Source organism: Cebus imitator, unplaced genomic scaffold (genome assembly GCF_001604975.1).
Source record: "Cebus imitator isolate Cc_AM_T3 unplaced genomic scaffold, Cebus_imitator-1.0 Scaffold288, whole genome shotgun sequence".
In the NCBI taxonomy this organism is placed as follows: domain Eukaryota; kingdom Metazoa; phylum Chordata; class Mammalia; order Primates; family Cebidae; genus Cebus; species Cebus imitator.
In genome coordinates, this window is record NW_016107603.1 from 1298213 (window position 1) to 1310465 (window position 12253).

General features: G+C 34.9%; 1 protein-coding gene across 8 annotated transcripts in view; it reads left to right on the forward strand.

Moving 5' to 3' along the window:
* The window catches only part of AP3S1 (adaptor related protein complex 3 subunit sigma 1), an 85223-nt gene that overhangs the window by 19776 nt on the left and 53194 nt on the right, over positions 1-12253 (forward strand). For 7 of the 8 annotated variants that reach the window (XR_001817421.2, XM_017502026.2, XM_017502029.2 and 4 more), the window contains exons 2-3: positions 3525-3616; positions 6792-6903. The exons of the other annotated variant lie outside the window; for it this stretch is intronic. Coding sequence is in view for 6 of the 7 variants with exons in the window: in XM_017502026.2 (XP_017357515.1) it covers positions 3525-3616; positions 6792-6903 (204 nt within the window). In the remaining variant the exon portion in view is untranslated. The remainder of the gene's footprint in view (positions 1-3524; positions 3617-6791; positions 6904-12253) is intronic. 8 annotated transcript variants of the gene reach the window in all.

Below are 12253 nucleotides of genomic sequence, written 5' to 3' on the forward strand. Positions count from 1 at the left end.
GAGTCATATGAAGTGCTACTAGTGGTGTTGGAAGTGCTCCCAAGCTGCAGAGAAATGTAATGACATTACAAGAAAAAGTTGAGTTGCTTGATACGTAGCTTAGATAGAGGTCTGTGGCTATGGTTGCCCGCTATTTCAAGATAAGTGAATTCAGCAAAAGGACTATTATAAAGAAAATAAAATTTGTGAGCGGGTGAGGTGGCTCTTGCCTGTAATCCCGGCACTTTGGGAGGCCAAGGTGGGCGGATCATTTGAGGTCAAGAGTTTGAGACCAGCCTGGCCAACATGACAAAACCCCGTTTCTACTACAAATACAAAAAGTATGGCTGGGCGCAGTGGCTCACGCCTGTAATTCTAGCACTTTGGGAGACTGAGGCAGGTGGATCACCTGAAGTCAAGAGTTCAAGACCAGCCTGGCCAACATGGTGAAACCTCATCTCTACTAAAAATACAAAAATTAGCTGGGCATGGTGGTGGGCCATGTAATCCCAGCTACTTGGGAGGCTGAGGCAGGAGAATTGATTGAACCCAGGAGGCGGAGGTTACAGTGAGCTGAGATCACACCATTGCACTCCAGCCTGGGCACCAGAGCAAAAACTCCATCTCAAAAAAGTAAAATAAAATAAAAATACAAATACAAAAATTAGCCAGGCACGGTGGCAGGTGCCTGTAATCCCAGCTACTCAGGAGGCTTTGGAAGACTGCCTGAACCCGGGAGGTGGAGGTTGCAGTAGCCAAGATTGTGCCACTGCACTCAAACCTGGGCAACAGAGGGAGACTCCATTTCAAGAAAAAAAGAAAAAAGAGAGAAAATTCACGAATCTGTAGCTATAGCTATGCCAATGAGTGAGAAAACTTTGCACCTTTTGCAAAATGCCTTTTTATCTCATTGAAAATGCAGCTCTCATGTGGGTGTAGGTATGCTGTAAGAAAGGCGTACCTATAGAATATGATTTGATAAAAAGTAAAGTCATTATATGATAGGATAAGGAAGGTAAAGCATCTAAAGCTGGAGAATTTAATGCCAGCAAAGGATGGTTTGATGCTTATAGAAAGAGATTTGACTTTAAAAATGTATAACAGGATAACAGAAGAAGCCAGCTGTTGCTGACCAAGAGGTAGCAGAAGAGTTTCTAGGTGCCATCAGGAAAATCATTGTGGAGAAAGCATGTCTGCCTGAAGAGGATTTTAATGCAGATGAAAGTGCCTTATTCTGAAAAAACAAACAAAAAAAATCTACCACAAAGGACATTTTTTAGAAAGGAAGAGGAACAAGTACCAGGATTTTAAGCAGGAAGGTATAGGCTAACTCTACTGTTTTGTGCAAATACATTCAGGTTAATGATGAAGACTGTCTTTATAAAGCTGCTAATCCCTGAGTCTTGAAGGGAAAAGATAAACACCAGCATCTAGTCTCTTGGTTGTATAAGAAAGAGTGGATGAGTACCCTTTTTCTGGATTGAGTCCATAGATACATTGTTCCTGAAGTTAGGAAGTACCTTGCCAGTAAGGGAAGTTTTTTTGATATTGGACAATGACCCTGGCATCCCAGAACCTCTTTGAGTTCAACACCAAAGGCATTGAAGTAGTTGACTTGTCCTCAGTCACAAAGTCTCTAATTCAGCCTAAAGATCAAGGTCATAAGGACCTTTAAGGCTCATTACACTCAGTATTTATGGAAAGGATTTTCAACACTGTGTGAGAGAATCCTGATAGAATATCATGAAAGCCTGGAAGGATTACATCATTAAAGACGTCATTGTTGTTATAGAAAAAGTTGTGAAAGCCATGAGGCCTGAAACAATGAATTCCTGCTGAAGAAAACTGTGTCTATATGTTAAGCATGACTTCAGAGGATTTATGACAGAACCAATCAGAGAAATCATGGAAGAGATTGTGAATGTGGCAAAAATGGCGAGAGAGTGAAGGGTTTTAAAATAAGGGTTTTGGAGAAGTCTGAGAGTTCATAGCACAAAACAGAGTAATTAGCAGAACACATTTGATGGAGATGAGTGCTTCTGAATCAATGCCAGATGATGAGGAAGAAGACATAGAAGCAGCACCAAAAAGCAAATTGACATTTGACAGTCTGGCAGAAGAGTTCCAATTATTCAAGACTGCTTTGACTTCTTTTATGACATGGACCCTTCTATAATATGGGTGCTAAAACTAAAGCAGTCAGTGGAAAAAGGATTGGTACTGTATAGAAACATTTTTAGAGAAATGAAAAAGCAAAACAGCAGACAGAAATTACTATGTATTTCCATAAAGTTGCATCAAGTGTACCTGCCTCTCCATCCTCCCTATCCACCACTTCCACCTTTTCTGCCTTTGCCCTCCTCTTCCTCCGCTTCTTCAGCCTACTAACATGAAGACCAAGAGGAAGCCTTTGTGATGATGTATTTCCACTCAGTGAATAGTAAATATATTTTCTCTTATGATTTTCTTAATAACATTTTCTTTTCTCTAGCTTACTTTAAGAATTAAGAGAAAAAGTGTAGCTGCGTTACATTTTTGAGGAGTCAAAAGTTATACATGGATTTCCAAATGCATGGGGTATTGGCATCCCTAACCACCACATTGTTCAAGGGTCAGCTTTCTATGTAATTGCCAATATTCAGTTGTTCCTGATCTTCAAACATTGGCTTCATATGGTTTAGAAAAGTATCTGGGAAAGTGCTGGTTAATAAAACTGTTTCCCCAGGAGATTATATGTTTACCTTCCCACTGGTGAGATGAGTGTTTCTTTGGCTCTCCATCTTTGTCAACGTTTGATACTATCATGTTTTTATATTTCTGCTAATATGATACATGTGGAGCTATCTCATTGTTATTTGAATTTTTATTTTACTTAATTACTACTGAAGTTTAGTATCTTTTCATTTCTTTGTGGACCATTGTGTTTCTTTTCCTGTGAAATTCCTGTTTTTGCTCAGATTTCTGTTGCAGTGTTTAGGGAGCAGACTCTTACTGAAATATGAATTGCCTAGTCGAGCTTAATAAATATTTATTGAGCCAAGTCTTGGCTAAAGCTTATATAAAGATGAATAAGATGGATGGACTCTTACCTCAATTTGTATTTAGTAAAGGTTAAACTTAATTTGAAGCTCCATAGTTCTATTTCTTTTCTCCATTCAAATATAGATTAGCTATATTAATTATTTATAACTTTCCCTTTCTGATTCAGTGTACTCATTTGGAAGATAATCAGCTTTGACTAGTTAATATCTAGTTTCCCTTTTACCAGTCTATGTAATTAATTTAATATTTCTTCTTGTTGGTTTTTCAAACTTAGAAATATGTTACTTTTATTATAGTGGTAAATATAAATAATTGTGTTTTTCCTTTTCATCAAAAAATGTTGGATTTTGCTTCTGTAAGGTGTAATTTAAGTCACTTCTCCAGAGACCCCTCTCTTAGATGGATTTCCCAGACAGATATTACTACCTTTGATTTTAAAAATTCTTAAAATGCTATTAAACCTATATACTCAATCCTAATATATATGAATTATTCTTCCTCAGAGTGAAGATACACAACAGCAAATCATCAGGGAGACTTTCCATTTGGTATCTAAGAGAGATGAAAATGTTTGTAATTTCCTAGAAGGAGGATTGTAAGTAAAGCATTTCATAGATGTTTCTAAGTTTTGACTATATGATTAAAATATATACTGTTTAATCAGTTTATGATGAAAGTTTCCTAATTTTGATTAATTGGATTAGGTGAATTAATTACCACCTATGTCAGCTATAAATCTAACTTAAATAATTATTTTTTAAAGATATGCAATCTTTTTTCCTCTTAAAAATTTTGGAAGGGCATTTTATATAAAGGTCATATATATGCTAAAAATTCAAACATTACAGGGAAGTATAACAGGTAAAATAACAATCTCTCAACCTTAGCCCTTCTATCCAATTTCTCGTGTATCCTTCTAGAAAATTGTTTGTATTGACTAACATTTAAAGTATGTTATATGTGTTGACTAACATACAGCCTTAAAATTTTTATTTATGAGATCACACTGTATGCTTATTTGCATGTTGCTGGTTTTCACTTACTATTTTCAAAATCTTTGCATATAAACACATCTAGGGCAAGTTTATTCTTTTTAATGACTACAGAGTGTTCCTTTGTGTGAATGTTCATAAAAATTAGATTACATTCTTTATTTTACCATTACAAGACTGAAGTCTGTTTTTCAAATGTACCTAATTCAGCTAGTCAGTTTTCTGTTTTTAAAATGAATAAGAGTTACTTATAATTAGCTTGCCAAACATTATAATTAAATACTTTTAAACTAATAACTTCCATGAAAACAGTTTGTTCTGAAACATAAGTCAGACAGAAACCTAGACTTTTCTTTATTTTAGTGTGTATGATGGATGAGAAATAGCCTGGATAACAGGGAATCCATGGTCACAAGTTACTTTTTATCATGTGGAACACTTACTTGGGTTTCCTAAAAGCTTATATCTTGCTGTCCTTAAATGTGCAATACACACTTACAAATTTGCTGTTAACTCAAGGCTTCTAATTTAATAATTGAGACAAGTATACCTGCTTCTGTTTTTGTATTTTACTTCTACTTATTTAACTTTAGTTGTCTTGGACATTACTGTCACTCCCTCTCATCCTGGCCTCTTGATTTCTTATCTCCTAGGAAACTTACTACCTGGCACAGTGTACTGCATGTAGATGTAAGAACCTGGTTAATCTAAATGGGGTGCTTTTTGAATTAGAAATTGTGGCTCGAAATTGTGATTGTTCTTTTCTAACCTTACAAAAAGTAGAAAGCAAATATTGCTTCCTAGGCTGGACACCTAGTTTTATCCTAGTTTTGTCAATAACAAGCTTATTTCCTTGGACAGGTCACTTAAATTCTTGGGCCTCAGTTTTCTCCTCTATAAAATGAGTTATTTCTCAAAGCTATGGTTTTATATGATACATTACATTCTGTATAGGAATTTTTATTAGTATTATAGCTTAAAGATAAAATTATATTTTTAAAGGCAAAATATGTACTTGCCACATTAATATTTTTGCCTGCTTTTAATAGCATTAATGGCCTTTCTGAAACTTAGATTCTTCAGAAGTTTGCATTTCTTTTAAAATAAAGCAAAAGTTTAAGGTAATCACTAAATCGCTGATTCCAAATGAAGTGAAGCCTCCTATTTGTGTTCTTTTTGCCTCTTTCAGGGAACAGTTGCAGTCATAGTCTATAAATACACTCTCAGAATCTTTAAATTGTATGTAGGTATTTTAAAATTAAATATCTTCTCTAGAAGAGTTTTTAGCATAGTTGGAATTTTTTATTCTTGTCAAAGATCATTTCTCCTTTTGCTATTAGAGGACATAGAAGTAGTATATACCTTGAGAAGTTTTCTCTGCAGAACTTATAAGTTTAGTATTACTTTTACTGAGTAAAAAATAGATGCTGGCTAGGCTCAATGGCTCACACCTGTAATCCTAGCACTTTGGGAGGCCTAGGTGTGCAGATCTCCTGAGCTCAGGAGTTTGAGATATGCCTGGGCAACATGGTGAAACCCTGTCTCTACTAAAAATACAAAAATTAGCCAGGTGTGGTGGTGCACACCTGTAATTCCAGCTACTTTGGTGGCTGAGGCAGGAGAATCACTTGAAGCCAGGAGGCAGAGGCTGCAGTGAGCTCAGATAGTGCCACTGCATTCCAGCCTGGGTGACAGAGTAAAGCTTTATCTCAAAAAAAGAGAAATAGATGCTGTTTTCCTGTATTCTGTTGAAATGGATGTTTATTTACTTTTGGTTACATATAGCCTTGATTGTAAATTATGTAAGTGTTTAGGGGTCTTTTAAGAAGGTGAATTCATTATTATAAACTTAACTGTTAAATAGCTAAACTATATTTAGAAAAATATAAGATATTTGGAATTATCTTATTTTTTTTTAAATACTCTAAATTATTATTTTTTAAATACTGAAATTCCAATCATAAATAAGAGTATTTCATGAAAGAATTTAGTACCTTAGCTCAGTTTTCCTGCATTTATATTTCAAAACAATGTAATTTTGGAAGAGATCTTGATGGTAAATCTGTCCAAAACTTAAGAAATGTCATTCTTCTTTTTTTTTCTAGTTGATAATCAGTCTTAAGCTGTGTAACTTACTGTGACGTATGGAGTTAAATCTAGTCGGCACTTAAAAATGGCCCATGATCTAATTTCTGCCTGCTTCTCTGACTTCATCATTTACTAATCTTTTCTTATCTACTGGCCTTTTTTCTCTTCCCTGAACATACATACTTTGTTCTTGATGAAATCCCTTTTAATTTCTTATTACCTTAGCTTGAAATGCTCTTCTGTAAATTTTTTCCAAGTCAACTCTTTATCATTAGATCTCAGCTTAAATGTCATCCTTGCTTAATATTCAGCCTGATGTAGTGAACCCATCAATATATCATCATTGTATTTTGATTCTCTATGTAAAACTTGCCACTATCTGATAAGATTCTGAAGTGTTTGTTTGTTGCTCCTTCCCCACTACCAGTGCCTGGCACATAGCAGTTACTCAGAGAATAAATTAATGAATGAATGAACTGAAATTAAGCACCGGTTTCTTTTACTTGACATTTCTGAAGAAAACAACCATCTTAATTTACCTAGACTCTGAATAAGTTCACTTAAATGCTATGCCATTGAATGTCACCTTTCGTTTGACAAGTGGTTTTTAAACAAATTGTCAGTTTGCTCAAGCTAATGAAAATGTTTTGCAGTTTGTTTCCAGTAACATTACAATTTTTTGTCATTTAGATTAATTGGAGGATCCGACAACAAACTGATTTATAGACATTATGCAACGTTATATTTTGTCTTCTGTGTGGATTCTTCAGAAAGTGAACTTGGCATTTTAGATCTAATTCAAGTAAGTTAACACTTGCTTCTTATTATCTTAAATAACAGTTTGGCATTTAAATTTTTTAAAACTTATATGTTCTAAATTTTCTGAAATGATGTTAGTAAGAAATAAAACGTTTCATAATAGATATTGGGTGGGTAAAAGGGGAGCAAAGGATGTAGAAACAAGCAAACATTTGATCTGATTAAAACTATCATAACTAATTTCATCATTACTTTTTATCTTATTCATGTAAGTTACAGCAAGGAGCTGAAGACTCAGGTCTCTTAATACATGTATCCAAAACTAACCCTAAAACCTACCTCTCCCTGTCTCCTGAAAATCTTTCATAATGTTCCTGGAACTCAAGGTCAGTCATCACAGATTTCTTTTTATCTTCAGCCTCTTCTATTAATGTTACTTCACATTTTGTTCTAAATTAAATCTTGCTTCCCTGATGATACTACCTGCAACCCTTTCAAGTAGAGGCCATTTTCTCCTGCTTCATTATACCTTTGAGCCTGGAAGTGTACTCTTAGCCTCACGTTGCGTTTTGCAGACCATTCTCTCTTCTCAAATACCTCTAAATTTCCTCTCATGTTATCAGACTATACCACCTTCTATCCAGTTAGTTATAGTCATCACATATTTCCATCTCGCATTCATTGGAGATTTTGTTTAGAATTGTGAAGGGTCTGAGATTTGCTCTACTTGCAAGCTAAGAAGTTAACCTGCCATAGTTTCATGGCAGAAGACAGGAGACTTTTGGGCCAGAGACAAAGGATCTTATTGCTAACAGCAAAAAACATTAGCTAGAGTGACAGCATTTGCTTGCACTAATTCTCTAATTCCCAAGGGGTGATATGAAGACAGCCAGATGATACCTGCACACACAGTGGATTAAGTGACAGATGAGGAATCCCAAGCTTAGGGAACTGGAATCTTTTATAATGGATACTAAGCATGTCTGCCCTTGTTTGGGAGGAAGAGACTGTCTCTTCTAAGAGTGTAGAGAAACCTATCCTTTGCTGTGGAAGAAGACACTGTTTTCCAGGGCTGTTTGATACACTAACATGGTTAAACGGATAGCCCAGAACAAAGACAGTCAATGCCTCCTCTCACAATATGTACAGAAACACAAGATCCCTGGAGAATTGTCTCCTAATAGATTTTGGTTCTTGGTTCACTGGCATTCGTTCCAGCACTGCTTGCTTTGTGATTTTTGGTGATTTTATTGTTCATATGTATAATTCTTCCAATATCCTGGTGTCTTCAAATCTGAAACTCCTCTCTTCCAGTAGATTTTGCCCACCACTCCATCTCACTATGTACCGTTTCTAGATTTTATCTTTGTCTAAACTGTAGCCCCTCCATAATCTCAATTTCACAGTTTTGAAGTCTTTTAGGCCCATTGGAACCCTCAGTTTTTAAAATCTATAATTTTTATACTGCCCCTGATTTTACTGATGTCTTACTTTCCTTATCCAGCTTAAATTTTATAGTTAGTCATGATAGTGATATAGCCTTGTAGGCACTTAATTCCTTGCCCATACCCATACATCGGAATATACCTAGAGGAAAAAAAAAAAGTAACCATATTTACCAGTCTCACTTTAAATTTATGATTCCTTAGCTCAGCAAGTCCTTTAGGCTACCCAAGAATCATTTGCTATTTCCCTGGTCCATTTACTCTCCCATACTTCTAGATGACTATTCGTAGTCTCCTCTCTCCTAAAACCTCCAGCACTTCTAGCACCTCACTTCCCAGTGCACAGAGAAAATTGGTTTTTGAAATTAGCAAGAAGGAGGCATGGTTTGAGCTCTAGTTGGTGTTATACAATAGACAGACATTAACCCCAGCAGACAACTTAGGTAATAAATTCTTAGCACTGTGGCTAAGGCTTTAAAAATAAAAACACTGGCCAGTTGTAGCTCACATCTGTAATCCTAGCACTTTGGGAGGCTGAGCTGGGCAGATCACTTGAGCCCAGGAGTTTGAGACCAGCCTGAGCAATATGGCAAAACCCCATCTCTACAAAAATTAGCCAGGCATGCTGTCACGCATCTGTAGTCCCAGCCACTCTGGAGGCTGAGGTGGGAGCCAGGGAGGATGGCTTGTATTAAGCCAAGATTGTGCCACTGCACTCCAGCCCAGTAACAGAGTGAGACTCTGTTAATAAAATAGAAAAGGAGATCGATGATAAATGGAGGTATTCATATGCCACATTCTCTTAAATCTGTAATTCATAAACTGGGTTTTTGGGAGGAGCTAGGTATCAGAGTTACATGAAACCACGAAGTAATCATGGCATATATTCCTGGTGTATGCTTTTTCTTTGTTTTGAAAATTGATGGCAATGAGGAAATGAAAGTAAATATGTGTATATTATGAGGTAGAAAACAAATTTTTCATAATATTTAAAGCCCTAAGTGGAGACTTGAAAGAAATTTTGAGCCTAAGGTAAAGGTACCCCAAGATCCCTTGGGTATATGTTCACTTTCCTCCTGGGGCCTACTTGAGAAACACTGCTAAGTTTTGTTTTATTTTCTAGTAAAAGGCTTTTTCTAGTAAAAGGCTATTTCTAGTAAAAGGCTTTTCTAGTAAAGAAAAAGAGACCAAATTCTACTTTTGCTTTTGATCACATTTAAGGGTTGATCAGGACTATATATTGCATTGCCTTGTAACTCCGTTTATTACTATGTTTCTTAGTTTATCACACCTAGGGGAGTAGTTAATTCATTTTATCATTATGTCAAGGGAGCATTATATTTTTACAGAAAAAACGTTAATAAAGAACTGTGCTATTTCTCTGTCAGTTACCCATGACTGAAGAGAGTGTACACATGTACACTGTGTTCCAAAACACTGTTTTTATTTACCTGAGCCTAGCCACTAGAATTATAGGAAGAAAAACAGCAGAAAGTATACCATTTCAAATTTAGTCTCTTATTGAAGAGAAATACTGCAATTAAGAAAGACCAAAATAAATGTGTCTTTCCCTAGAAGTAAATCAGAAGTATTTTACACTTCTGTCCTGAGATTAAGTTGTCACCATTGATTATTATTTTGATGCTATGGTTGATCTTATGAGAAAATAGTTCTATCTCCAAAGGAGATTAGATAGGGAGTTTTCAGAGAACAAACATGCCGTTAGTATATCATATCTGAAGTAAACTCTGTCATGTACTCATGGAAAGTGTAAACTATCTTCTGTGTTTTGAAAAATTTTTAGCCATGCTTTACACGTTGATCATTTGTTTTGGTATTAGATAAGATACAGAAGAGAGGATTTCAGGAGGACTTTGTCATTTTCTGTTACTAAAGTAGGCTAGAGCTGTTTTTAAAATACCCCTGAGTTACCACATGCTGATGTATTATGTCACAAAAAAGAAGAGTTCTGTAATTCACCTTACAGGTACTATGTCTGTTCCTACCAGGAACATGTTAGAAGTTCTGTGGTTGTGATCTTTCCCCTTCCATTACCACAGTTCATTAAATACTGAAGAGGGAGTGTACTAAGCATATGCGAGTTAGTCATTTTAAACACATTGGTTGAATAAACAAAGGTGGAAGTGAGTAGCTTACTGTTTCTGCTTCTGTTTCATCAAATAGCTATTCAGAGAGAACTGATTTTCTTAATTTGTTCATCCTCTAGTTTTGAGAAAGGCAATTTTAATGTCAAAAGTAAAAGTGAAAAATTAGAAACCAAGAGAGTTTACATCAAAACCTCTTGGTCTTGCATATTTTTTAGAGAACAGATCAAGAAAACTCAGCATGTTGTTATTAAACATACACTTATAATTTTGATATTTTAAATATTATAATGATACCATTCATATGATAACTGGAAGCATATATTTTAATGCAGAGAGTTAGTGTCTCTAAGGTATGCATATGTTGTTCCAAATATGATTTTGTATCTTGTATAAAATCTGGGAGAAGACATTATTAGTAAATTCAGTATGGAATTTACACCAATATTCCACCAGTACTGAATTTACATCAGTACTCCACAGAATTTACACTAGCTACGCAGATGAATTATCAGTTTTATGTTTTCTTTTGTTTCTTTCTAAAAATTCCTTGTAAGTTTGGAAAAAAGGGGTGGACATTTTTTGTTCTTGAATATACCATTTTAGTGTGATATTAAGTGACATATATGCCATATATGCTAGAGTTAATAGCTAGCTTTTTAAGGAGTCCTTTCTGTTGTAGCATATTGTCAGTGGAAGTGTTAAAATATTTACAGGATGAGAATAGAAGTTTATTAAATATTGATGTTGGGTTGAGTTATTTATAAGCAGTCATATTGTCCTTAATTAGTTTGTTATGCCAAGCTGATAATGGAGGCATATAAATTCACTGGGTAATTCCAAATTTCTATTACAGTTTTCTGTACCACATGTAACAGTGATCAGAGCATCAGTCTTACTCAGTTGTAGCTAGTTAAAAAAAACAACAAAATTGAGAACTAAGAGCTAAACTTTTCTTTAGGTTTAGAAAGATAAATTCTGACTGTGATATTAGAATCTGTATTTAAACTGGAACTCCATATATAACATTTCTTATTATTACAGTACTGTTAGACTAGCTTTTGTGGAATTATTTTATTTGTGGCTGCTAATGCTAATTTAGTATGATATTGAGCAAGTTATTTATTCTTTATAGAACTTAATTTTTTTATTTGTAAAGTGTGCCTTTTTCAACATGTTGCCTACAGAAATGAGGTTGTTAGAAAAATTTGTGAATTAAAGCTATCTATTATCTTGTAGGGATTAAAACCATTCAGGCTCTGCCATATTCTAGCTATGTAATTTTGGGCAAGTTATTTAACCTCGTTGACCATAATTTTCCTCATCTGCAAAATAGGGATAATGATTATGCCAACTGACAGAGTAGATATGAGCATTAAAAAAAGTATTTCATGTGAAACCCATGACTAAATGATTAACATGTCAGTGGTTTTTAGCTAACACTATCATTAATGCATATATTTATAAGAAAGGCATATAAAATATTATTTTGTTACTCCACAAACTGAATTAAATAAATAAGTTTTCTTTTTAATCTTTCTGACTTTCTCATTGTTAGAAGCATTTGTCAATCTTTTTTCCTGTGTGTTGTTTGATGGCTTAGAATGAATTTTGTATGACACATTTATGTGATAAGAAATAGTCTTCGTTGGGGAAATTTATAGGCCAAGAATACTTAAGTGAAGAAAAGTCTCTGATCTTCCCAGTGTTACATAGCAAATTAAGGTGAGGTAGTTGCTGCTGATCAACTGAACATACAGTGATGTGCTGATGAAAGCCCACCCAATTATTCTTCTCTTCTATCATGATGGTGGGCTTGAAAGCACACTTGTTGGTAGGGGTG